This window comes from Carassius gibelio, chromosome A25, assembly GCF_023724105.1.
Source record: "Carassius gibelio isolate Cgi1373 ecotype wild population from Czech Republic chromosome A25, carGib1.2-hapl.c, whole genome shotgun sequence".
Classification (NCBI taxonomy): Eukaryota; Metazoa; Chordata; class Actinopteri; order Cypriniformes; family Cyprinidae; genus Carassius; species Carassius gibelio.
The window spans coordinates 10,670,180-10,697,932 of record NC_068395.1 but is presented as its reverse complement, the minus strand read 5'-3'; the positions used below and the strand labels follow the sequence as shown (position 1 = coordinate 10,697,932).

Below are 27,753 nucleotides of genomic sequence, written 5' to 3'. Positions count from 1 at the left end.
CTGAACAGCATCGCCGTTCTGACGTCACCGCTGCCCGCGAGCGCGCTCGAGATTGACAGCATAAGCGCGAGCGCTCCTCCAGGCTCCAGTTCAACAGGAGAGACGCGCTCAAACCCAGGAATGCGCTATCAATTTCTGCCGAATACAGTAAAATGAGTGTTTTCTCTTAAAAGAAAAGGTAAGACGACCCACATTTTCTTACTAATTTAAAGTGTCAAAGTTACGCCTTCTTGTAGTCCAGTGTCTTGTAAAACTTGTGAGCAATATAGGAAGAGATGTTATGGTGTGAATATTTCTCATGGTTATCACTTTGCGCTTAGTTATAGAGTACAACAAACATCAGTACAGTATGTTAAACTACACCTGTAAAGTAAATATCATCACGATATTATCAATATACTTATATAACAATGAAACAGTAAGTGAAGTCAGTGTGTCATGAACAAATGCTGCCCTATAACGTGTTTGGCACTTTTTTGCCAAATCAAATAGACAGCAGTCTCCATTTCACCTGTTAATTCTTGTTACATTCCACAGTCGTTTTATTTTAAAGAAAGGATTTTGATCTAATCACTTGACACATCAAGTTTAGTCTACATGAGACTCTTTTTGTCTGGTTCCTTCCTACCTTACATCGACTTCAGTAAGCAAAACTGTATATTTTGTGACATTCTCACATTGCCTTATATGTCCAAAGAAGAAAGATGTGATGCATGCTCTTACACCTTGTTGGAAGTGAAGGAATGCAGTGCAGCATGCTGGAACATGTGCTGATGTGAGTGTCTGCGACTTACAGATCTACACAACCTCCCTAAGCTTATGTGCTTCTCGAGGGACACCGTGAGACAGAGTTGACCTGCTGTCCCCTGCTCACCGAAACACAATCATCATCATCAATGAGGACATTAGGAATGGCTGTGTTCAAGCAACAAAAAGTGGAGGATTTCTATGATATTGGTGAAGATCTCGGAAGGTAAGTGATACTGTATGATGGGTTGCCTGAGGATTTTTTGTAATCCCTTCCAGCTTTTGTGGATTGTTGACTTGCAGGTAAGTTCTATGGATGGTCCCCGAGGGTATTTACAGGACAGGTTAACAGCTGGCGAGCTAGAGTTTGGGAACAAAAAGCTTTCACCTGACAACTGACAAGCTTCTCTGATTTTTCATGTCACTGGACAATAACAAAATGCATCCGAGGTATTATATCAAAACTGTATTTAAGGGTATGGTTTAACCTATAATGTTGTTTCCATTTATTTTCCTCTTCTTCTGCAGAACCCGAAAGAAGCTATTTTTAAGAATGTTTCAATTATGTTGGCTCACACACACTTAAAACTAAAAGGTATTTATTGCCAAAGGACCTTTACATTCTACAAATGGTTCTTTATAGAGAAAAAGCTTATTTAAGATTTTTTTTTTTAATGTTCTTCACTCTTAAAAAAAGTGGTTCTTTTAGGACGCGTTCACTGAAAGGTTCTGAAAGGAACCAAAAATGGTTCTTCTATAGCACTGCTCCAAAAATCCTCTTTTGGAACCTTTATTTCATTCGACTGCCACTGGGGTCCAACATTGGTTTGGACCCCACTGACTCTCATTTTATGCACAAACAAAACAGCTGACATTTTTCAATCGCTTTAACATATCATATTGTTGCAATAATCTTAAAAAGCACATAGTAGTTGGAAAATATAGGAAGGATCTACAGTACACTGAACATAAACGTGACGGCCCCTCACCCCAGTTCTCATTCTTGAGTCATGTTTTATTCTCTCTTACAAAGCACACTCCCCTTAAAAGCTGCCCAAACAGGCAAGCCTACACTTATTAATAACAGCATTTCTACCATTTCAGCAGAAGGAAGTTGGAAACCCATCCAGACAGGAAGTGCTAAACTGCGTGAACGTTCAGGAATGGTGTAGTCTCACACCCAGGTGACTGCCGTGTCTCTCCTCTGGCTATAGGTTGCAAGTGCAAGTCACCCTTTGGCGCTTATCTGTCATCAGTTTATCTTATAAAAACTTGAACGTACAAGAAGGGCCATAAAACTGTTTTCAGGGCAGCTTGGAAAAGCATCCTCCTGTAATTCGGAAAGGTTGTTCCCTCCTATGAGGTACCATGGGTTACGGCAGAAAGACAGATGTTGGTTATTGTTTGCAATATGGAATAGGCTCAGCCATCTGCCTGGATGGCTTTGTGTCCCGCTCAAAGGCACAGTTTCTATGACACACCCTAGATTACATGAGATACCTGACCTCCCTTGCAGGCCTGTAACTGAGATCAGGATTGATAGTGCTGTGTGTTTACGGGGAGTCACTTTATATGAATGAAGTACCAGCATTATTTGTTCAATCTTTTAATGCTACTAGAATTTTAGGCTACATTTTCTGGAGAACTCAGCACAAAACAGAGTTTTAAGTTAGGGTAAAATTTAGATTTGTATTTGAATTTTTTTTTTATGACACTGTACAATTTTCTGAAGAAAAAGTAGTCAAAACATTCTAGTGTGTTTCTAGGTTGTTCATACTGGTCTAAATGCCTATTCAACTCTAATGATATATAAGCATCCACATCAACAGACAATTGTGTTGTGCTTATTATAAGCAAGCAGTTTTGCCATCTGCCGCAATAAATGCTTGAGCTCTTAAAAGGTGCTGTCTGACTGACTGTGTTTTTATTGTTCATCAGCTAGAAAGAAATGATCCCACTGATATTGTTCCTGTGTGTCATTATCGTTAGAATTAGTTCTCACAGAATAGTTATAGTTGTCATTGTAGATATTGTCCTTTGTGTTAAAGGGACTTAAGTCAAAAGAACCAATCACTAATTCGTTGTGATGTTCTTGTCTCCAGAAATGGTGTGTTCTGCTTCTGTGGGATATTTCTATTATTATTATTTTCCCGCCCATTTAATTATTAACTAGCATTCAATAAGCCATCTCATCATACCTTGTTTTGGCCACATTTCTATTCAAACTGAATCCAAAATGGTGGAGAAAGTAGGTGAAATGTTGGGTAACACTTTAGTATAGGGTCCAATTCACACTAATAACTAGTTGCTTATTAGCATGTCTATTATTAACATATCGCCTGTTTATTAGGGCTTATAAAGTACATATAATGCATGACATCCATAATCCTACCCAATACCCTAAAATTAACAACTACCTTATAAACTATTAATAAGCAGCAAATAAGGAGTTAACTGAGACAAAAGTCATAGTTAATGGTTAGTAAATAGTGAGAATTGGACCCTAAAATAAAGTGTGGCCAAATGTTGATATACTGAGTACTGAGAAATTGTTTTAGTATTTTACCTAATATTTATGTGAGTTATGTATTTTTAAAGGATTTTGCCATTAGCTTAGCAATTTGCTAACTTGAGTCTTCTGTGCAGAGCTTTTCTTGTGTGTTGAGTTGATGTCTATTTAGAGTGTTTTAAATCAGTCACTTATGTGGTTTTGTGAACGTTAGCATTATTAGCAGTATTTAAAAGCAGTTGTGTATGTAGTTAGCACTGCAGCTCAGTCGGTTTAGCGACACAGCTTTACTGTCAGGTTATATATACTTTGTATACATTTAATAGCCTAATTATAAGCCAATAGTAATTTTTTTGCTGCATGGGATATACAGTACAATAAACCCAATTTTGCTGAGATGACTTCAGCACTAAGTACAAAAGCTAAATGTTGTTAGCTTAGCAATGCATGTAAAACATATTCCTATCCTCTGCATACTCAGAAAGCCTAGAACTCTAGAAGAAGACTTTTCTTGTTTTAACGTCTGTGCACCCATAGACATGTCATGGAGCATCAAATGTGTGATACTCACACACACTGACACGTATCTTGTGTGTGAAAGAGGAAATAGCTCATGTGTGGTTTCACAGAGCTGTGTGTGATGATCAATAACACATTAGCAGCTGCAAACATATCTATCAGAAAAGGACAGCGAGAGAGAGAATGAAGGAAAGAATAAAGACTCACTTAAACACAGAGAATTGTCCACACTCACAAACTCCCACCGGCATTCATGTTCAGTGTGGGAGTGGCTGTCACTCCACCGCATGAATCACCTGCTTCAAAGGTTGACAGTGTGGGACAAATGAGACCCTTTTATGTATCCGTTTTGTTCCCTGGAGGTGGGGACTTTATTCAGAGATGATTGAAATCTCTATAATGGACTGATGACAGTGCACAAAGTTGGCCATATTTGTCTCAGTCATTAAACATGTTTGTTACAGACAATTTAATTCTAAGAAATGCTGCTGTATATACAACATTATTGCAACACACTGAAAAAAAAATGATTTTCAATTAGAAATTGCTAGTAAATAAAAAAGACACACATTGTAAACAAAGAAATGACAGGTTACACACTGACTGAATTAAACAAAACTCTGAAGTAGAAAAACTGAGATAGTATATTCTTGTACAACATGCTCCAATAACCTTTGATTTACAAACTTAACCACCTTAACTAAAAAATATGGCTGTATTGAGAATATATTCACAATATGACACGGCCTAGAGTGTCTTATTGCTTTCTTGCAGTGTTTTCTATGTAAACATTAATTAAAAAACATGAAATTGAAAATGATATGTGGTTTTATTAACAAAGTTCGGGAGAAGCACGATCAGATAATCATCCAATTTGGCACAGGTGCATCTCGTTTAGCTAATCATCTTAAATAGCAGACAAGCGTCTATATATATAGTCTTCCTACCTCCTGTCCCGCGACAGTTTTTCGGCATCCCTCCTCCACCCCAACTCCTCACTTATAATCTATTTATCCCAAATTAGGGATAGGGGGAGTTATTTGGGTTCGGGCTATGCTCCGGGGCCCGGACCCCTCCCCCAGGACAGCACGCCAAAATATGCCTACTATTCGCCTTTACATTAGATGTAAGGGTGAACTCGTGAACCTTATTTTAGATGTGTTTTTTTTTAACACAGACTGACTAAAGGTCGTAAGTCTATTGTTTTTTTTTTTACCACTGCAAGGTTTTATGTTCACTGGAAACAGGACGAATGTGAAGTATGACATAATGACCTAATGAAACATAAGCATAACCTCTTTATGTAGAGGTGACAGTTTAAGTAGCAATGGTTTTACATGTGATTTATACAAAAGACTGACCTGTTTGTGCACTGTAAGATCGATTTTTTTTAAGTGGTAAATAAAACAAAGATTTTTGGAGTATGTTTCAGAAAGAAAAATTTGGGGTATTTTATGAATCAATCACATTGATCCGATTGTACTCCTTGTCGTGCATAACCTCACATTCAAATTTCACGTAAACTTAAGTATAGAGTCTAAAGATCTATAAGATCCAGTCAATATACCAATTACAGTTAGTTTGTTAGTCGACAGGTAAAATAGAGGAAGAACTCTTATGTAACTCATTATTCATAGTGATCTTGTTACTTTGCTTAACTGTACTTATGAGTCAGCGGGCTTTGGCAAATCTGTCTCTTTCATGAGAAAACCTGTATTTGGTTAAAGCATTCAGTTTATACATTTGACATGTGCTAATGAGCTCAGGGATGTGCCGACGGATGATGCTGGATGACTCTACATGAACAGCATTTAAAAACGTTAAATTCAGCCTGTTTTACGAGAAAAACAACTCATGCCATCTTCCCCTTCATCGTCTTGAGGTTAGGCAATAGGAGGAAGTGATGAAAGCCACCTAAGATGTGCAGATATGTGTGTTTCTTTTAGAGCTGATGTATTTGGTAATTTTGTGTATGTTTTGACTGGCCTCTTGATGCAGTATGATAGATGGTATTTAATAAATATATGAACTGCGTGATATACTGTATACTACGTGTATTTAAATCATTCCCATAGCAACAGACTATACGCACAGCTGTCGGTTTGTGAGTTTGTTGGGGTTTTTTCCATAACAGCGTACCATTTGTTCCTGGTCTGTATCTTTATTGGCTGCTCGCTTATCTGTGAGTCATGATATACTCTATATACAGGGCTGTCTTCATGGGGACAACCAGGGGACAAGAGGGAGTCATTAATATTAATAATGTCCCCACCCATAAATCTGTAGTTACAGGCCTCTGTTAATTTGATTATGATATTAATGGAGAATCATGTCAGAGAGTGAAAGTAACTTTATGAGTCATAGAGCAATGCAACACTGCAATAATTAATACTATATGTAATAAACCCCACAAATTTGATAACACACCAGTCAAGACATTTTTGACTCATATTTAAGCAAGTCATGTGAAATGAGACAGCTGCCTGTTTGTAAAATTGTAATTTTATGAAATATTTTTACAGTTTAAAATTGTAAACTCCTTTTCATTTTAATATGTATCAATCCTGTGATGTAAAGTTTTCATATCTATCCTAGTAGGCTGATTAGTTGTTCAAGAAACATATATTATTATTATAAATGCTGAAACCGTTGTGCTGATAAATATTTTTTTAATAAATATTTAAAATTTAAATGTAAATGTATGCATTTAGCAGACGCTTTTTTCCAAAGCGACTTACAGTGCATTCAGGCTATGAGTTTTTATCTATCATGTGTTCCCGGGGAATCGAACCCCCAACCTTGCGCTTCATAAGGCAATGCTCTACCAATTATGCTACAGGAGCACTCATTTAAATGTATATAATAATATAAATTATTATATATTTTTTGATGAATAAATGTATAATTAAAAAATAAATCTGATCAGCTCCAAACTTTTGAACAGTATTGTATATATATATAATATCTAGATATCAGTATCAGCTAATAAAAACTGTCAATGAATAAATGCAACACTATATAAATTGCTGCAATGTTAATATTTATCAAACTTTTTTTTGCAAAAAATTGGTTCTGCCTGTGTTTAATGAAGTCCCACAGCCTTGTTTTTATTTGCCTTGAATATTACTACTAGTCTATTCCCATAAAAAAAGTTCTAATTTAATATTTTCAAGAATCCAGTTCTTTCAAAGCTTAAGGCCAGGTATGTAAGTGTCTAGTGACAGGTGCTATTGATCCCCACACAGAGCTGATCCAGGGGTATCTGGGTAAAGTTGGCTATTTTAAGCATGGAGTGTTGTAGTCCTCACAAAATTTCAAGTGCAATTATAGCAATTGTTTGTGCATGTCAACAAATTTGAAATAGGTTTGATTTTTAAAGGGTTAGAGGGGTGGTGATCTGTCTAAACATCAATGCACATTCCTAGCATTCTTCCCCCCACTGCTGTTTTTCCCAGTACTGCCCAAACAAGATGCTTTAATAAAGCATCTGTTAATATTTTATAAAAAAAAACAAAAAACAAAAAAACATCTGAAAAGCAAGTATTGTGCAGCTGTGAAACGAAGGAGTTGAAAAGCTGTTATGATTGTGTGGGAGGAGTGACTGACAGAGGAACTCACTGGCAGGATTTCAAAGAAATTACACTCATAATGAAAAATGTTTTATTGTTTATACACAAAATGGATACTTCCGGTCCTGAAAGCTGATTGGTCAATGAAATATGCATATTTTCCATTGTGGTGGAAATAAACACACACACTCTGTTGTTTTTAACTTTCTATTTAAATGAGTCCTAGTGCAGATAAAGAATGCATTAACATCTGTTTCACCATGTCGCTTTTACATATACACATATGGATACAATGAAACTCAGTGTCATAATGTCCACTCTGGACCTGCATTTGAATATTGGACTGGCACCGTTCGGTCAAGCACACGGCCAGTAAGCCACTCTGGCTAATAACCAGCAGCTGTTGTGAGTGGAAATCCACTGAGACCTCCAGTCGTCAAAAACACAAGTGGGCTTAGCACAGACACTAGTGGCACGCCTGCAGTGGAATGCCTCTATCCACCCTCAGATTTTTCTTTAAATCACACTTCTGACAAAGCAAGTAATACAGCTTAAATAAAACCTTTGTGAAGGCTATTTGAATGTAAGGTCAGTTTGTGAAGCAGTTGTTTAGTTTGAAAGAATGTCTTATACAGTGAGTCAATCCTCATGAGGAAGTAAATAAGTAAAATTTTTGCATGTGAAATCCAGTCATTTCAAATATTACAAACTGAAAGTAAATAGATTTTTCGTCTTAATTCAACCATATGGTTTGAAAGAAGATTTCAATCTGGCTAGTTTTTTTTTTTTAGAATGTATTCCTTTTTTTTTGTATCCTTCTTTATCTCCCCTGGATATATTTGTAAATTTTCAATGAAGTAAATGAACTGTTACTGATTCATTAATTGAATTGATTAGATGAATTAAATAGAACAATCAATAGTTTTTAATAGTACTGTATGTGAACACTGAGGAAGGTCCTGGGCGACCGAAACGTTTGTTGATTTTAACATGCACTGTGTCCTTTTTTCGCACTTTATAGGAATAAGATTGCTAGTATCTCGGCATGAAATACTTTGATTTGGTTTTCCACGCCTGTGTTATGTGTGTTTGTGTACAGGGGAAATCCTCTCATCTAATAGGCCCCTCCGAGCCCTCTGCGGACAGCCTGACCTGTGTTTGGCGTCCTCGTATCTCTGTGGGTTATGGGTTGTTAAGCACACATCATTATTGGTGTGGCTAATTTAGCAATCAAACATATACGGTTCTACTTCTAAGGCACTGAACTGTAACGCAAATCTTCTCTTCATTTTAGTGCGTTATGTAAACAGAAAACCACATTAGAGACAGTGGAAAAAAACTCTTGAGTGAAATAAAAGTTGTTTTCTTTAAATCAGTGTTTCTTGTCCTAGCAGACACATCTCTCTGTATTTATTATGTCTGTGTTTTTGCAATGGAACAAACTGAAAAAAAATAAAGTACCATTTCTGTGGCAAAAGAAGGAAAGCAAAGTAGAATGGATGAGAATGTGAGAATGAATGAGTGAATTTGACATTTGACATTTAAATCATAATTCACCTAAAATAAAATGAAAAAACACCTTGTTCAAACCATTAAAATGATTTGAATTTAAAATAATTTCATCACAGTCAATCACATTTTCATTTAATTTGTATTTTACTTTTGATTACCTTTTCAATCTCATTATTTTAATGTTAGGGATGATTTTTCAGCTGGTTTGAATATATACGTGTGTTGAAGCATCTTCTCTTGAAAACCCCGAAAAGAACTTAAATTACACTTTCAGTTTTGATTTTACAATTAAGAGCAATACATCAGTCGAATCTGTAAAGGGTCTACTTTTAAAGTGAGTGAGTGAAGTGAAAGTAACATACAGCCAAATATGGTGATGCATACTCAGAATTTATGCTCTGCATTTAACCCATCCAAAGTACACACACACACACACACTGTGAACACACACCCGGGGCAGTGGGCAGCCATTTATGCTGCAGACCCTGGGAGCAGTTGGGGGTTCAGTGCCTCAACTCAAACCCACAACCTTAGGGTTAGGAGTCAAACTCTCTAACCACTAGGCCACAACTTCCTCAACTTTATTTGTATACACACATAATTACAACAAAACTTTGACATTTACAAATTAAAGAAAACACACAAGGTGCGCTGTCTGCTGCCTTGGTCTGCGCTGATCTTCATTTAGAAACATGTCATTAAAATGAACTGTAACTCAGTGAATACTCAACGAAGAGACATGAGAGATATATCTATAGAAAGCTTATAACATTTATATTTATATTTAACATATATATTTATTAATCCGTAGCACTCCCCATCATCAATAAAAATACTAGCAGGTAGAAGAGGAATAGACTGGAGTCTAAAATTAGCCCAGCTACACTGATAACACACACACACACACACACAAACACACACACACATATATATATACACACACACACACACAGCTTATCACAGCCTTATGGAAGCTCTCAGTGGGGTTTCATGTGAAACACAGGAAATACTGTAACTGGCTGCAATCATGGTCTGATAATCTGCTCACTGCGCATTACCCACACGGCCCATTCTTACAGCGCATTCAGTACTCGATGCATGAACAAGAAGAGCAGGTGTCAAACAGAACTTTAGTCTGAGCATCATATTTTCATATACTTCCCATGTGAGACCAGAGAAAAGGGAACAGGAACGCAGAAGTACAGTACTTTAAAGAATCAAAGACCCACAAAGTTCTTGCATGATATTGTTATCTATAACTGAACTAACTGTCAAAATGAAACGTTTATTGTGACATTTAATAGCATGTGACACAACACTGAAACACGCTCCACATATTTCCAAAGTCTGCTGTGGTCAGCTGCAAGACATTCCTACAGATGACCGCGTCCAGAAACCTTGATAAACATCTCGTGCATTTCAGAGTGAAGACATCACCCCCCGTTGCCTGCTGTCTGTTTCCTCTTAATCCCTCTTCTCTGTTATGAGTTCGTCTGGCACCAACACCAGAGGAGTTGGACAGTATTTGCTGGTCACAGCTGAGAGTGAGCCAAGCCAAATGTACGTCCACAGACGTGAGTCATGATGTCAAGTGTGGCTGGATTACTCAGTTTACATGCAGTCCGTCTAGATCTGCAGTCTTGTAAGACTCATAGTAGGATTTAGTCGTGATTCATAGACCCTTCCTAAATCTGTTGACTTCATGTGCTGCCGACCATGTGCATCCGGATTGCATTTCTGTATTAAAGGTCCTATGACATGAAAATGTCACTTTCTGAGGTTTTTTAAGATTAATATGAGTTCCCCTAGCCTGTATATGCTCCCCAAGTTTCTAGAAATTTGAATCGGTGTAAATTGAGATTTTTCTATCTTTCTCTGCCTTTGAGAAAATGGAAGCTCAAACGGGCTGATCTTGAATCTCCTCGTTGTGACGTTGCAACGAGAATTGTTACCTCCCCTTTCTCTGCTTTGTACGCCTAAATATTTACATATAATCCAGTCACAATGTCAGCACAGGTGTTACAAACAGACTTTTATGATATGGATTCGACAGCACCGGCACAAACAGTGAGTAACAGTGTTCATTAATGCCTGATCTGTGATCAGTGATTTCTGATGGGTAGCTAATCATTCAAGTTCACACAGACTTTCTTTCTAAATCGTTTAATACTGTTTATGCATCAGTGAATCAAGCCAGTGACTAAACGATCAACTTCACGTTGTTTCTCTTAGTAGCATGAAACAAATCTGTTATTGAAATTGTGATTTAACTACAGAGAGTGATCAAAGAATGCTCGCTTTTTCCCGGAGCTGTTACACATCGCGGGTATATCTGCACACTTGCCCAAACTGCCGTTACAATGAATGACGCTGTTATGCTGCACAATGGAGCTCTTACTGAATTCATGTGTTTGCTGTTAGCTGTGGTGAAAGCATTTTGTGAGATAACGTGTTGCAATAATGACGAGATCACTGCATCTACGCGATCAACAGACTCTGTCTACTCAATGCTCATCACTGCAGCCTTTCATGTGATGGGGATAAGATCGAAAAAATAATTATATAATAAACACTTCCATGATTCGTTAATCTCGACAGCTGCAATATTAAAAATATATATATATATTTGAGAGGGGTTCCACATGAACGCATTTTGAATGCAAAGATGTCAGCCAATCACAACAGTTGTGGTTTACTCTGAGTCTCACAGCAGACACGCCCCTTCAAACAGAGCATTCAAGCCAGAGGGCTAATGTCAGGATCTAAAAATGCTTTTTATTTCTACATTTTAAATGTAAAAATCATACTAACAATGTAAGTACACCTAAGGAAACATTACAAAGCATTTAAAGAAAAGGAAATAATCCATGTCATGGGACCTTTAAGATAAATAAAGGAGTATAAACTGAAGTCTGCTGACCATTTTCCCCCTATCTGTTATATTTAGAATTAACTGTATGTCATTGCTGCTGTTTCTATGTGTAAATAACCTCTGTTATTACTGGCCCAGTTAATGAATACTGAGAAGGCCATTATATACAGTAATATTGTACAAAATTTGGGGTCATTAAGTTTCTTGTTTGTTTTTTGTTTATGTATTTAATGAATTAATAACCTATTTCCAACTTAGAATAAATAAAATAATACATTAATAAATAAAAAGATAACTTTATTATTATTATTTTTTTGCAATTCAAGTCCTAATTAAGAATTGTATTTTATTTTTATTTTTTTTCTCAGAATTGTGAGATAAAAAGTCATATCATATTTTTTTATTTTGTGGGGGAAATAATATTCCATAATATAAAGTAAGGATGCATTTAAGTTACCAAAAGTGACAGCAAAGATATGTATAATGTTCAGAAATGTTACAGTAATTATTTGAAACTTTCTATCGATAAAAACAAATATAATGGAAATACAGCTTTACATCACAGGAATATTAAATTACTTTTAAAAATGGATTAAATTAGATAACAATATTATTTAAAAATATTCCTGTTTTTACTGTATTTTTGATTAAAAAATAAATAAAATAAATGCAGCCTTGATGAGCAAAAGAGACTTTTAAAAGCATGGAACAAATCTTACAACTCAAACTTTTAAACAGTAGTGCATGTGCTTTCACTTTCAGAGGTTTATGAATGACTTATTGTTTTAGCAGCTGTTAGATTTAGCATTAAAAGGTTTAGTTCACTGACAATACATGTCAACAAGTCTGAAATTATAGTACATGATAATGTGGTTGTTAGGCCAATATCATGGTGATTTGTTGTTAGAATGAATGAAGAATAGATTATGTCTATTTTTTTTTCCTATTGAATGACCCCCTTCAAAACCTTTTCAAACTTTCTTCTTGGCCTGGAATCTGGAATCATGATTCATTATCTGTGCATCCCTACTTAAATCTATCCTTTCTACACGCTGTCTACACAAACCAACAGATAATATAAGCAGCAGACATATTTCATGTGTCAGGAGATATTGTTTGAAATGTTCAAAGCGTGGTGTGAGGAAGCGAAAGCGTCTTTGATACAGAAGCCGTGGGTGGTTGGGTGGCATTCCTCTTCTCTGTCTCTCCTCTCCCACGCCGTGATCCCAGCTGGCACACGCTTCCCTGTGGCAGGATTCCTCTCAGGCTCTCGCTATGCTAGAAATGTACAAACCATCTTTTGTTAGACATATTGCAGCATTAGAGATACCACACATAATTGTTTGTTCAATGCAACAGCGCAAACCCAGTGGGTTTCACAGGATAAAAGCCAAATGACTAAATACTGAATATGCATTGATATGTAAACATTGACGTTCATATGTTAATGTACTTCGGATGTTATATGAATGTACAGTAGTATTGCAAAAGAGTCTCTGTAATTAAACTGCAACAAGCAAAAATTTTTGAGGAAACTATGAAATGATTTACTCCTTCATCCTTCATTTATCCTTCAAAACAGACAGATACGATGTGAACGTTTTTTGTACTACTGCATTATTAACCATGTCATATATTAAATGTGATTCATTTATCATCTAAGAACTGAACGTTTTTCTCTGTCTCTCTCTCTTTTACTCAGTGGGCAGTTTGCTATTGTGAAGCGCTGTAAGGAGAAGAGCACGGGTGTGGAATATGCTGCAAAGTTCATAAAGAAGCGGAATGGTCGGGCGAGCCGGAGAGGCGTTCGTCGAGAGGAGATCGAGAGAGAGGTGGACATCCTACTGGAGCTCCAGCATCCCAACATCATCTCGCTGCACGACGTTTACGAGAACCGCACCGACGTGGTGCTCATCCTGGAGCTGTGAGTGAGAACAGGGGCCATATCCTGAACCTTTTCATCTGCTTCACTAAGAAAAAAAAAAACACCACAATTCAATTTAAGTTTACATGACCACTTCCATTTTTTCTCTACTGAACCCTTTTTCCAACACGGAATTAAATCAATAAAACCAAGAAAATAGCGACTTATCTCACAATTCTGAATTTTTTTTCTCACAGTTCTGAGAAAATGTATCTAGTTATAAAAAAAATATATATCTGGGAAATATTTAAATCAGGTCGGCTCACAATTCTGTCGTTTTCTTGCAGTTTATATCTCACAGTTCTGACATTATAACTATTGCGAGTTCATATCACGCAATTCTGAGAAAAAGCCAGAAGTGAGAGATATAAACTTGCAAGTACAATTAAAAAGGCAGACTTGTGAGATGTTTTATTGCAGAAACAAGCTTCCATATCTCTCACCCAGAACTAGAAAAGGCTTTTTTTTTTTTTACAGCACCTTTAAGATTTCTTGACCTAAATGAAAGTCAGTCGAAATATTAGCAGCATTTAAAGGCCGTTTTCAGAAATGTGGTAGGGAATCCATTCAAACTATAGCAAACCAGGTGTTACCTTTAAATCAATTTGAGCCACTGCGTCCTTTCAAGTGCCAGCCCTCAAAAGACATTTCTCTAGTTGACTAATGCCTGCCGCCCTCGTCCAGTAGATCTCCACTTCAGTCTCTTAAGACTTTCTCGAAAGAATGCCGTCTAATAGTCCTGATCTATAATAGCTGCTTCAGCTACCATTAAACATAACAAACATCTGATTCATTGGGTCAAAAACAAATTCTACATGGTGCAGTCTGCATCCCATTTCACATATTCTCCATCCTAACTAGTATGTGGCATTAGGGTTAGTGCATCCCAAATCATTGTACATTGTAAATATATGCCAAAGGTGCCAAGGTGGCATATTACTTAACTGGAGTTTCCTCATAATGCATACTTTTATGGCTAATGGAGTTGAATCTATAACACTAACCATTTCATAAAAATGAAATTATAATTGGATATAAATATAATGATTATAAATTATTGTATTTTAAGTAATTATGGTGTATGTTATAAATAAGAATACCAATAATACATTTAAAAAGTATTATATATATATATATATATATATATATATATATATATATATATATATATATATATATATATATATATATTAAATTTTATAATAGCACATCTATAATTTATTAAAATATATAATTAAAAATATATAATAATATAATATAAAAAATAATTGATAAATTAAAAAAATGATAATACATTTTGCTATATGATAATAATTTCATACATTATGCAAATGACATGGTAGTGTGTCCCAGTACTACTTGATATATATATATATATATATATATATATATATATATATATATATATATATATATATAACTTAATATATATATATATATATATATATATATATATATATATATATATATATATATATATATATATATATATATATATATATATATATATAAATAACTTAATATATATATATATATATATATATATATATATATATATATATATATATATAACTTATCATATCATATTAATGTACAATTTATAAGTTATATAAATGAATTACATCATATATAATTTTTAAGTTATAGAAATTTAGCTAGATGGTAACACTTTTATTCACAAATTATATGGTGATATGTCCCGATACTGGCATATTGTTGCTCAAAAATATCATCTTTGCAAGGAGGCAGCATGTGTTGTTGTCTGTTCCCTTGCATCATTTTAAAGTGAACAAACTGCCACACACAGTATCTGTAGGCCTGTGTGGTTGTCATTCTCTGAGTGTGAAGGGGAAGCTCTAGTAAATGTCAGAGCTCTAGAGTTGCTGGGAGGCCTGGCTCAGGTTTACCCTGTCTGTAATTTGTGCATGCGAGCATAGAAGAACAATTAGGACTAATTGTGGCCTGAATCCAATCAGAGCTATGACTGAATGGACTGGATGTGACGTTCAGCTACTCTGCATTTTAAGTGATCAAATACTCAAAAATGAGACATACAGTAGTGTACTTGTTCAGCTGAGCTGATATGCAATTGTACTGAAATGTCTGTGAGTGTATGGAAAAGAGATTTCTGCAGAGCTATAATAAAGTGGTCTGATGTTAATGATAAAAAGAGCTATAAGCTGTTTTAAGTGCTGCTGTGGTTATATGTCACAGTCTGAGAGGAAGTTTACTATTGAGATTAACATCTCTGTCTGTATGTGTGAGTGCACTGGATACAACCTGTCAGGAGAGCTTTTTAGTTTAGACTAATAAATAGGTTTTTAATAAAGATTGTTGATACGATTTCATTAGAAATTATTATTAGAAATATTCAAATAATTACATTACGGTATACAAATGATGTCCAATTCTAAAAGCAATAGCAAGGGTACCACAGGGATGGATGGAATACATTAATATATACAGTAGATAAATTAATTATATAAATTAAAGTCAATAAATATTTATATAAATAAACATGAATTAAATGCATATTATATACATAACATAATATTATACAATATAAATATTACACTGACAAATATATATTCTTCAAACAAAAATATTCAAACAAAAATATACAAATATTATTACATTTTTAAAAAAGATTAAAATGTCATTTGGGAAAATAAATTAATAAATATTAACCTGAATTAATCAGATAAATTAGTAAGTAAATCAGATATATATTAATCAGATAAATACTGAATAGATAAGTATTTGTTTATTTATCAAACAAAAAAATTGTTTAAGAAATGTAATGCTTTATTAGGACCTCAAATTATTATACGCAGAAGTCTGCTTCTTACGGTGAATGGATGCATCTTTGAATATGTCTGTTGGTTTGTGTGTTAGACAGGTAAACCACCTCTCACCATTGGAAATGTAATGTTTTAGTGTTTCAGGAGGGGAACTCTTCGACTTCCTGGCTCGGAAGGAGACGCTGAGTGAAGAGGAAGCCACCGAATTCATCAAACAGATCCTCGACGGAGTTCAGTACCTGCACTCCAAGAAAATTGCACATTTTGACCTGAAGGTACAAAACAAGTTTTGTCCTACGCCTGTCTAAGTGATCCGGAGTCGGTCGTGTAGCTTCCCGTTGTGAAGGCGAGACAGTAGATCACTGGATGTTTGCTTATTTTGCACAAACACAAATATTCGGGATGAAATGTATTTATATGCTAACTGCTATGTAAAGAATAATGGCTGTTTATTCAAATTAATATGTTTATCACACTGAATATTTGTCTTCATTTGTGAATAGGCCTTTTCTCCCAAAGGCACTCAAATATATTAGTTTAATAAGTGTATTGCTTACTTCAATGAGCATTCATAAAAATCCTGTTAAAGATGGCTTCATCTGGAAAGCATCGGCTGTGTACAAACATCTGTTGGACCGTCTTTAAGACGTCAGTTTTACATACATTATAAATAATAAACTCCCCCTCTTGCTTAAAACAACATATGAACAAAATGTGTAATTATATGCTTATGAAAAATGTGTTTTAGCTAATTAGCCAGCTAATTAGGTCACTGGATACTAGCTTGGCTTAGCACAACACACTCTCATGTTCAAAACAACATAACTGATATGTAAACGAAACATGTCCTTCCATGCTCAAGAAAAGTTGTTCATTAAAATTGAATGTAGGTTTAATATAACTTTTATATGGAGATTTACTATAGACACTAATTAGTTAACTGGATTAGCTTATCTTAGCTTAGCATAATACTCAAAGTCTCACACTAAAAAAACATATTAGCATATTAGCATTAGCATCTTTCTTAAACAAAAAAATGTTTTCTGATATTTTAACAAAATGCACCATATCATGCTCACAAAAGGACTGTTTCTAAAAAGAAGCTAATTTAGCTATCAGCTAAATTCTGAGATTTTGCAAGTAGTAAATATTTAGCGTGTTTTCTCGCCTTTCTTTTCACATTGACTGGGAGGCAAATATCTGTACTTGTAAACCCTAGACATGGCACAATTTTTGCGAGAACACAGTGTCCTCCTTCACACTTGAAGTCAGCTGGTGCCTGTTTTCACCTCTTGTGTACGCAGAGGCATTAATATGAGAACATGACAGGTGTTGAGTCCCACGCAACATCCCTCAGAATCACATGAAACCTTCAGCCACTTCATCAGCAAACTACTGAGGTGGAGGTTAACGTGGATTAGCCAGACACACGTATGACAATTAGCATTTACTGAGATGGACTTGAAAAATCGAAAGCTTGTGTACTGTATCTCCATTGCTGTTGTCATTGTCATGAACAACACAAACCAGTTTGCAAGGCTGCAGTGTATTTTGTGAACTCAAGACATTTCAGTTTCACTTTTTCACATTTCAATCAATAATTATTTCCTTAGTCACAGAACTGAAGCGTTTCCCACTTGAATGTAGAATTATATAGAACAATCAGTATCCAATTATAAAAATATCAAACATTCCATGCATGGGGATTTAATTTAATTTAATTTAATTTAATTTAATTTAATTTAATTTAATTTAATTTAATTTAATTTAATTTAATTTAATTTAATTTAATTGCAAATAATTGAAAAATATGAATCAGATAAACAAGTAAATAAATAAGAAATTAACAGTTCACATATTCATCATTTGAAATTATAAAGGTAATCAAATGTATTATGAATGACTGGTTCTATGTTGTCATACAGTGACACTTATAATGTCAATAGAAATGGGCTGTAAATTGATACAATTTTAAATGCTTATGTTTTTACATAGTTTGGGTGACTGCTCATGGTTTTAATTGGCTGTTTATTTGTTTTTCAGCCTGAAAATATCATGCTGCTGGATAACAATGTCCTCCTGCCACGGATCAAACTTATCGACTTCGGTTTGGCGCATAGGATCAAGGACGGAGTGGAGTTCAAAAACATTTTTGGGACTCCAGAATTTGTTGGTAAGTTTAAAAGTTCACGGTGTTAAATGTAGTGACTCATTTTCATATCACTGGAAAGGCACTGAAGTGTCGAATACTGCCGACATTCTCTTCCGTCTTTGCACATACCACATTTGTTGTTTTGAATGAAATGTTTCTGACGTCTCGAACCTGGTTTATTTTCAGCTCCAGAGATAGTCAACTATGAGCAGCTGGGATTAGAGGCAGACATGTGGTGAGAACTCTACTTTACATACAGCATGCGTCAATACTCGGCTTTGGCTTAACCGTGTGCTCTCTTCTGCCCCTCTGTTTCCTCCAGGAGCATCGGAGTCATCACATACATCCTGTGAGTGTGAACGGAGGAATGTGACAGGACATCCAGACTTTCATAGACTTTCATGTCACATGCTGAACAAAAATATATTAATGAAGCAATGTGTTGAATAATGAAAGAGAGGTTCTCATAATGAGTCGTCTGCATATTACACAATAACACCCATCATTTCACACCCATTGCCAATGTGAACATAATCAGGCTGTTTTTATTAGTCCTAATAATGTACACGTCTGCAATGGGTGTAACATTACTTTTTATTAAAGAGATGAATATCTAATTGCACACAGGATATTATAGGTCAGTTTGTAGGGCGTTTTTGTTTAGATTAATAAATCTGGCAATGATTTTGTCGATTTTAGATTATTTTATATCTTAACTTCTTTATTTGACATAAACATCACCTAAATTTTTATATAATAAAATAAACAATATATAAGTTAGAAAAATAGCTTAAAATGCCATGGGGCATTTAAAATGTCATTTATTTGAAATGTAATTAAAAATTTAATCAAATATGAAATGAAAAGAATTTATTTGAAATATAAATAAAAATGTAAAAGCCTTTGCTGAATAAAAAGTATGAATGGCTTTCCAATAAAAGGTAAGAATTATTACATAAATCAGTATTAATAAACAAATAAATAGAAATTATTAAATAAATAAACGTATAATTAAATAAAAACTAAATAAATGGGGAGATATATTAATACAAATGAATGACAGAAATATATAAATATGGAATCAACAGTTCACATGCTAATATATACTTAAAAAATTGTAAAGGTAAATAAATATACCAATAAACCATTAAAGTAAATGATGAAAGACAGGTTGAGCCTTAGGCTGTCAGACAGTGGCACCCATACTGTTACACCCATCGCCATTATGAACATAATTATGGCATTTGACGACTGTCTGATATATGAACTTTGGGAGCACGTGTTTGGATTAACAGGAATTTCAGTGTGCTTCTACATAGGTCAAGTGTTTGTCTTTCTGTTTCAGATTAAGCGGGGCATCACCGTTCCTGGGCGACTCCAATCAGGAAACTCTTGCAAACATCTCAGCATTGGACTTCGAATTTGATGAGGAGTTCTTCGGCAGCACCAGTGAACTGGCCAAAAGCTTCATCAGACAGCTGCTGGTGAAAGATACCAGGTGAGAGGTCAAATCAGGCTTCAGCATAACTTCAGGGCCTTTTGGGGAGATTCTTTTCTTAGTTTCTTTACATTTTTTTATTTACTTTCAAAGTTTGCTTTGTGTTTCAAAGTTTGTTTTCTTTGCAGAAAGAGGCTTAAAATACAAGACGCTCTCAACCACCCCTGGATTAAGGTAACCACTTGGATTAAGTCAGAAACATGCACAGTCGAAAGCATGTTTATCTACTTTTATGTGGCTTTTGTGAAACGAATGCTTCATACTGCCATTATAACATACACAAGTGTTTACTCTGCTGTTGTGTACAGAATAAACTGACCTCAGGCTTCACACACTTCATTAAGACACATATGGCAGCAAAACTACTGTAAACCTCTTCTACTCTATATGAATTGTTCGGTTAAATGCAAAGTTCACCCCAAAGTGAAAACTGTTATCATTTACTCACCCTCATGTGTTTCAAACCTGTAAGACTTTCTTTATTTCTTCTGTGGAACACAGACAGATGTGTCTCGGTGTTTTATTTTTATCTGTTAAGATTTGTAACGACACAAGGGGTGAATAAATGATGGCTAATACGTAATCTTGGTATTGCCATGTTGGCCAACTACTATATGCACATATCCATGCACGTCTTCATCATGGAAGCCATCGCATGATGAATTCTTCTAATCGACGACTGATTCCAGTGTGTATCATGCTCTTCACCTCATCCTAACATCCTGAGACCAGCATTAACTCCACTTCCTCCTGCCTGGATCAGCTGCTTACCTGTGCACGAGTCGAGTGTTTTGTCTTCCTGGTGAATAATCCAACTAGCTTCTTACTCATTCTTCCTCCTAATTTCTCTATGCGAAGACCCACGAACAGCCGGAGGACAACAGCGCCACCGTAGAGACGCAGATGACAGTGGAATCTCAGCAACTGAAGACCAAACGCTTGAGAGAGTACACCATTCAATCCCATTTCAGCATGCCACACCACAACACCGATATCAACTTTGAGCGTTTCGCCAGCGTTCTGGAGGACATCTCGTTGGTGGAAACGGGTCTCGAAAATGTGGCTCAGAATCGCGAATGCCTTCAGGATGGCGTTGAGGCTCTTCTTTCCATCTACTGTGAGAAGGAAGCGTGGTATAAAGAGGAAAGCGAACGCATTCGGCAGGAGCTCTCGCAGGTGCGCTATGAGTTCCACAAAGCAGAGGAGTTGAGTAAGGCCTCCAGGAAGACTTGAGGACAAACGAAGCCAGCTTAGCCAGCATCGACAGTCGCTACCTGACTAGAGAAGCCCACCTGAGCTCCCTCAGACAACAACAACGAGGTGAACGAGGCCCTGAAGGAGCTGCTGAGCAGGGGCTGTGGTGGCAAACTGTAAAATAAAAAATAAAAAAAATTGTTCCCCGACATTTTGGGTGATATTTGAAAAGCATTAGTAATATAATTAAAGGAAAAGTCACTCAAAAATGAATATTTTGTTTTCATTTACTCATCCTTACGTCGTGAAATGGATGAATGTGCAACCAGCAAGTCAGAATAATGCAACAAACATTGCTACCTTGTTAATATATTCAAGAGCCAAGCTAATAAGGTTTATATCCCAAGACTTAAATTAATATTAAAAGATCATTATCTCAACAAAACATTCTTTTTAGACACTTTTGGATTTAAAAGTACTGTAGTACCTCAAAAATCTGAGTTTTCTTTGTGTTGTTTATTTGTAACTTGTTTTGTATTTGCTTGAATTGTCATGGGCACGCTGGTGCACTACAGCAGTCATCGACATACTTTTGAATCCACGTTTTTCATCAGTGTGGCTGTGCTTCTCAGTGTTATTTAAGATTTCTTTCATTAGTAAAAAGTTGAAGCGATGTCAGCCTTCATGATTTCATTCCATCTGTATGCATGAGTTGTTTTTCTTTCGGTTGCAGATGCCATAAAGATGATTTTGGCCATAAATTGTAACTTTCTTTGTTTTCGTTTTTCTATATTTTAAAAGTTCTCTAATTTATTTGTGAATGTACCTAAAGCACTACATGCCCATTGCCTGTTTTTTTTTTTTTTCTTGCACATGTACTTTAGTGTATATTACTCTTACTTTATACTTTAATTTCTATTGGAAAATCATATTTGTTATATGTATTGATTTGTAAACTTCAGCACTTGTTGTTTTCTCCAGCATGTCATGACCGGATTGATGTAAACACTGATGTTATTTCTTTCCATACTGAATAAAGCACTGGAATGATGTTACAGTACATACTGTACCTCACACTGATTATTAGTCTTGCAGCTGGCTTTGGTGCATTGTGGGAAAGAGAGAGATGAAGTGTACTCAGTCCCTTGGGGTGTGTTTCATGGAACTTGTGAAATTATGTGCTAAGGCATCACTTATATTACTTAAATTGAAAAGTTATGACAGTGTGATTGTTTTTCCTTTAGCCTGTAAACCCCAGACAAGCCCTGGTGCGACGACAATCTGTGGTGAACATTGAGAACTTCAGGAAACAATACGCCCGGAGGAGATGGCAGGTAGGACTCATGAATTTGCCATCAATCTCCTAAATGGTTATGGAAATGGTGTTATGTATGTCCCCAATAAATTTTTACACATAATTTGAATATGTTTCCCCGCACTTTCTGTTCAATCCTGTTGTGATGTAGGGAGTGGGGCAGTGGCCTTTTTGATTTTTCTCATTCAGTATTAATTTTGGACACAAAGAACAAGAATAATGACTCTAAATGTGACATGATGCAATTATATTTCATAGCTAAGGCATTTTTTTTACATTGTAGGTTACATAGTTTTATTTAGTAAGTATCTATGCTCTAATGCTCAGCAAGGCTGTATTTACGTCACCAAAAATACTGTAGAAGCATTATTATTGTGAAATATTATTACAATTTAAAATTAAATTTTCTATTCCAGTATATTTTACTAATTTTTTGTTCCTGTGATGCAAAGCTGTATTTTCTTCCTTCTGAAGTCATTCTAATATGCTAAAATGGTGCTCAATAATAGTTCCTATTATTATCAGTGATAAAAACAGTTGTGCTGCTTAATATTTTTATAGAAACAGTTACACTTTTCAGGATTCTTTGGTTAAAGTTCAGAAGTGTCACAGTGTCTGGTCTGTGTTTCCCTGAGTGTCTACTAGTGGTCTCACTTCCCCATAGGCACCCCACTGCAGGCACTACATTTCCCACAAAGCCTTGTCCCTTCATCACGGTTAATTGCACACCTGTTAATTGCACTCAGCTGTCTGCACTTTGACCGTCTTCACCCATCTATATTATCGGTCTGTTTTCTATCTGTGTGATGGAGTCCTTCTGTAGCGAATGCACACCGGAAACGAGAGATCCAAAAGCAGTGTTTTAATAGGGTAATCCAAAAAACAGGCAACTGGTCATAACACAAAATCAGTCCAGAAACAAGAACAACACAAGAAAGCCGGGTGACGGAAAACAAGGACTTCATGACACAGATAGAAAACAGACCTGTTATATAGATGGGTGAAGCCGGTCAAAGTGGAGACAGCTGAGTGCAATTAACAGGTGTGCAATTAACCGTGATGAAGGGACAAGGCTTTGTGGGAAATGTAGTGCCTGCAGTGGGGTGCCTATGGGGAAGTGAGACCACTAGTGGACACCCAGGGAAACACAGACCAGATACTTTGATAAGAAGAAAATAACATTTTAAATGTCCTTACTGTCACTTCTTTTAAAGTTAATTTCTACCAAAATATTTAATAAAAAAACCTTACTGTCTCCAAACTTTGGAATATTTGTGTTTAGTCTAAAACTTGACTTGAAATTTTCTCCCTGCTCTCCAATAGCTTTCTATCAGAATCGTGGCCCTCTGCAACCACTTGACTCGCATGATGAAGAAAGGTCACTCCAAACCACAGGTATTTCATGAATCCTGCTCAGTAATACTCCATTAATCACTTCCAAGAAATATAACTGTCTGACTGTAGTACGTCCAGCAGTCTCCAGGCGAATCATGAAATAACATGAGCAGATAAACCACACTCTAAAAAATGCTGGGTTAAAGACCTCCCAGTGCTGGGTGAACTATGTACATACTGGTTATATTTAACCCAGCATTTTTTAGCGTGCATGTAAGTGCCTCTGATGTCTTCCCAAGATCACATATTCTGGCATGTTGGTATCATTCAAATCTTGTTTCAGGAATGCATGTCAATATCGTTTACAGGACAAACCCGAAATGGGCTATGAAAGTCGAGCAGTGGCCGTGTTCAAAAGAGAGTGTGACAGCGATCAAGAGGAGGAGGTGATCATGAGGAGACCCCAAACCAGGAAAAGAAGTAACACTTCCTGAAACTCCCTGCTGCTGCTTCAACAGACCACAATACAAACATCCCAGCTGCAGGCTGGTTTAGAGGAGAAACAGCAGCGCGTTTGCCGTTTCCAAATGCACACAAGTTGAGTTGTTTTTTTAGAAAGTGTGTTGAGGTCTGAATGTGGCTTGTTTGTCTTCATAAAGATGCATTTAAACATAATGCAAGAAGTGCAATTGTGGCAAATATAGAAAGAAAACATTTGTTCAGGTTTTAAAGCCAGGTATAAATGTATTAATGTACATAGAGGGATAAGTAAGAGTTTACTGGATATATTACAAGTTTGTATGTAAAGTTTATTTGTATGTTTATATTCACCGTTACTTGCACCACTTTGCCTTAATATGTGCCACAACACATTAACTTTCTTTATTAAAATGTCTTGAGATTTAATTGGACTTTCAAAAGTGCATGACTGATACAGCCATCTTCATTTGTTCTGTATGATATTTGTTAATTTTATGTTTATTGTTTGTTGGCGCAAATTGTTGTCTCAAGTTGTGATCACATTTACTGTCGTTTGGCAAAAGATTACCCCGCTAAGATTTCGCAACAGGTTAAATTTTCTCATGCAAATTAAGAAAGCTGTTTGGTTTGAAGATGACTTTTGTATCAGCCAAGCTTTATATATTGCAACTATTAACAATTCACAATGGACTTTGTTTGCCTGCGAAAGTTCGCAAACGTGATCCGGTATTTGCATGCAAGTGAAAGATTTCTTCTGCAGATTATGCATCGGGCTTAAATTTGTCACGGAAATGTATCGCTATGACTCAACAGAAACCCAAAAGAAAACAGCTTGGTTTAAAATTTCGCTAATGTTACTTAAGCTTTTTAAGTTTGCATTTGGCAGCGCAAGTCAGTGCAATATGGGCTGGATTTGAAATCCAGTTTAAAACAGTGTAATACTCAATGTGTTTGCTCTTAAGTGTATTAAAATTTGGTCACTTCTCAAGCCTGTGTCGACAATGTCCTGTAAAGCTCTCAAGATATTAATAATGTATCAGATGACATACATTTTGATTTAAAAAACGTGTTTCTTTTGGCATGTCTGAACCTCTGTCAGGGAAGGACGAGTGGGAACTGTTGGGTTGTGAAAAACTATCATTTGTGACATTAAGGTACTTGAGATGTTTCAGGACTGTGCCATCTATTTGTCAAAAATTTAAAGAAAATCACAGGTGCTCATATGCAAATTGTTTGTAATACAGTGCCTTGAGCTTGAATATTATTGTTGGTATGCTTCACATATACCACCATCAGAAGAGGTTGTATTCTAAATAAATGTATTCTGAACAATGGGTTTATAAATGAGAGGGCTCAAACATTCTCATACCAATTTCATTAAAACATTGTTAAAAAGACTGCATATTTATACGTTACATACATGTTTACTTATTTGTTTATGTGTAGAAACAGGACTATGCATGTTAATGTACAAATACATCACTTCCTGTGCATCAGTCACATGATTGGTGTTAGAGGATTAAACAGTATTGTTTACCTGTAGAAAGATTTATACCAGAAGTGGAAAATATTCATGAAATATGCCTAAAAAAAAAAAAAACACCTCAAATCCATTTATTTTATACTCTTGATATGACACTGTACTTGTGTTGTTCAGTTAATGTGAAATTTAAAAAGAAAGTTTACTAAGAATAAAAAATGCCCCTTTTATACAAAACAGTATAAATAATAAATGATTCATATATTTATTGATGTTCTTGTTTGGTTATTTATGATCCACTAATAAGGCCAGGAAATTGTAATTGAATATGAATTGCATTAAATCTTCACGAGGCACATCCTGGGATGCTTTTTAATAATAAAAAATAATAATACACCTACATTTTTGGTTAAGAATGTATTTGTCTGCACAGTTTCAAACCTTTTATTTTATTTTGTTGCATCTTTTATATCGAGATTTTTAAGATTTTTTTAGTTAAATCTGTCCAAACGGTTGACTGCTGTTGTACACATATAGGGTTAATTGACTAGGTTGTCATTCAGGTTGACTGACTGTAATCAGATCTTTTGTGTCACTTTCAGTCTGTTGGCAAAAGAATTTTGTCCACATGTTTTATAAGAGCAGTGTTATTTAGGTTCAGTTAGGCAGGATGCAGATGCAGGTAAAACAGGACCTGGACTACAAATAAATTGCCGTTACAGAGTAGGCCAGTGGTAATGTGAAAGCAGCCGGAAGAAGTAAACCAGTTCTTTATCTCATCTGCCTAATCAGTCATACCTTGCTATTTATATGATGAATGTTTTAGTAACATGTTGCAATGCGTTTCCACTTATTTCACTCATAATAATGAGCTGAACTTTGCCAAGTGTGCCAATAGTGTTCAGACCAGGGCCCTACATAATCAATAATCATTCATTATCCCTTCCGATTTGTCCTGGTATTGTACTATTATGCCCAGCCAATGTCATAATGTCACTAACATCACAAATGACTCACATTATTGGATTGGTGTCTTTTCTTTCATTGAATATCTTGTAATTCATAGCCTTTAGAAATGCATCTGGCATGTTATCAATGAAAGAGTTTACTATTTATATGATAAGAGCATTGGGGTGGAGCATTTCCGCATTGTAAGTGTGTCATGTCATTTTTGTTTTGAGAGGAGTTCTTTTATATTCATTCAGAAATTTGGATTTAGGCTTGTTGGTATGCATGCACATTTCCACAGAAGTCTGTCTGCATCTATAATAACCGCTGAATCTGTTACGTTCCCACAAACGTTGAGCTGCTTTTTGGCCTTAAATATCAAATTTCTGATGAATTCTGAAAGAAATCAGTTATTGTGATGATATCTCCTTAGCTTATCTCAGATATGTTTCCAATGTGCTGTTTTAAACAATCATAGCATCATTAGAGCAACTATTAACTGGCCTCGGATCAGTTTTTACAGGTATAATGATGTAACTGATATCTGCTTATGAACAAAAGATCAATTGCAGTTTCTGGAATGTTTTGCGTAAGCTCAAACTGTAAGGTGGATCACAAAGGAGATTTCATTGCTTCTGTGGAAATATAACATTGCCTCAGGTCATTATAGTCCTAAAACTATGAGTTAGTGTTTACACAAGAACTTGTATATATTTCCACGAATCGTTTACATGTGACATTAGAGATCTAGGCCAAACACAGGCTATAATTACCTAAAAGATATAGGCCACCTATATTTCCATTCAAACACAGTCAAAACTCTGAAATGAAATGTTAACCTACCGAGATAAACAAATGTCAAATTGCCTTATACAAATATTATACAAATATAATATAG

General features: G+C 35.5%; 1 protein-coding gene across 1 annotated transcript; it reads left to right on the top strand.

The window, feature by feature from the left end:
- The first annotated feature begins 11 nt into the window (after positions 1-11).
- On the top strand, positions 12-26,175 carry LOC127947056 (death-associated protein kinase 2). The gene is made up of 12 exons (XM_052543966.1): positions 12-178; positions 797-973; positions 13,431-13,652; positions 16,590-16,728; positions 18,497-18,626; positions 18,792-18,840; positions 18,928-18,954; positions 19,951-20,103; positions 20,232-20,277; positions 22,542-22,631; positions 23,936-24,007; positions 24,316-26,175. The coding sequence occupies exons 2-12, from the start codon at positions 897-899 to the stop codon at positions 24,439-24,441; spliced, it is 1,131 nt and encodes a 376-aa protein (XP_052399926.1). The 5' UTR covers positions 12-178; positions 797-896; the 3' UTR covers positions 24,442-26,175.
- The last annotated feature ends 1,578 nt before the right edge of the window (positions 26,176-27,753 follow it).

Excerpts from the sequence above, each read along its gene's own strand:
- LOC127947056 (XM_052543966.1), top strand. The coding sequence starts at position 897 with ATGAGGACATTAGGAATGGCTGTGTTCAAGCAACAAAAAGTGGAGGAT. Across the intron at positions 20,104-20,231 it reads CTGCTGGTGAAAGATACCAG|AAAGAGGCTTAAAATACAAG; the intron begins GTGAGAGGTCAA and ends TTTTCTTTGCAG. Across the intron at positions 22,632-23,935 it reads ACGCCCGGAGGAGATGGCAG|CTTTCTATCAGAATCGTGGC; the intron begins GTAGGACTCATG and ends GCTCTCCAATAG.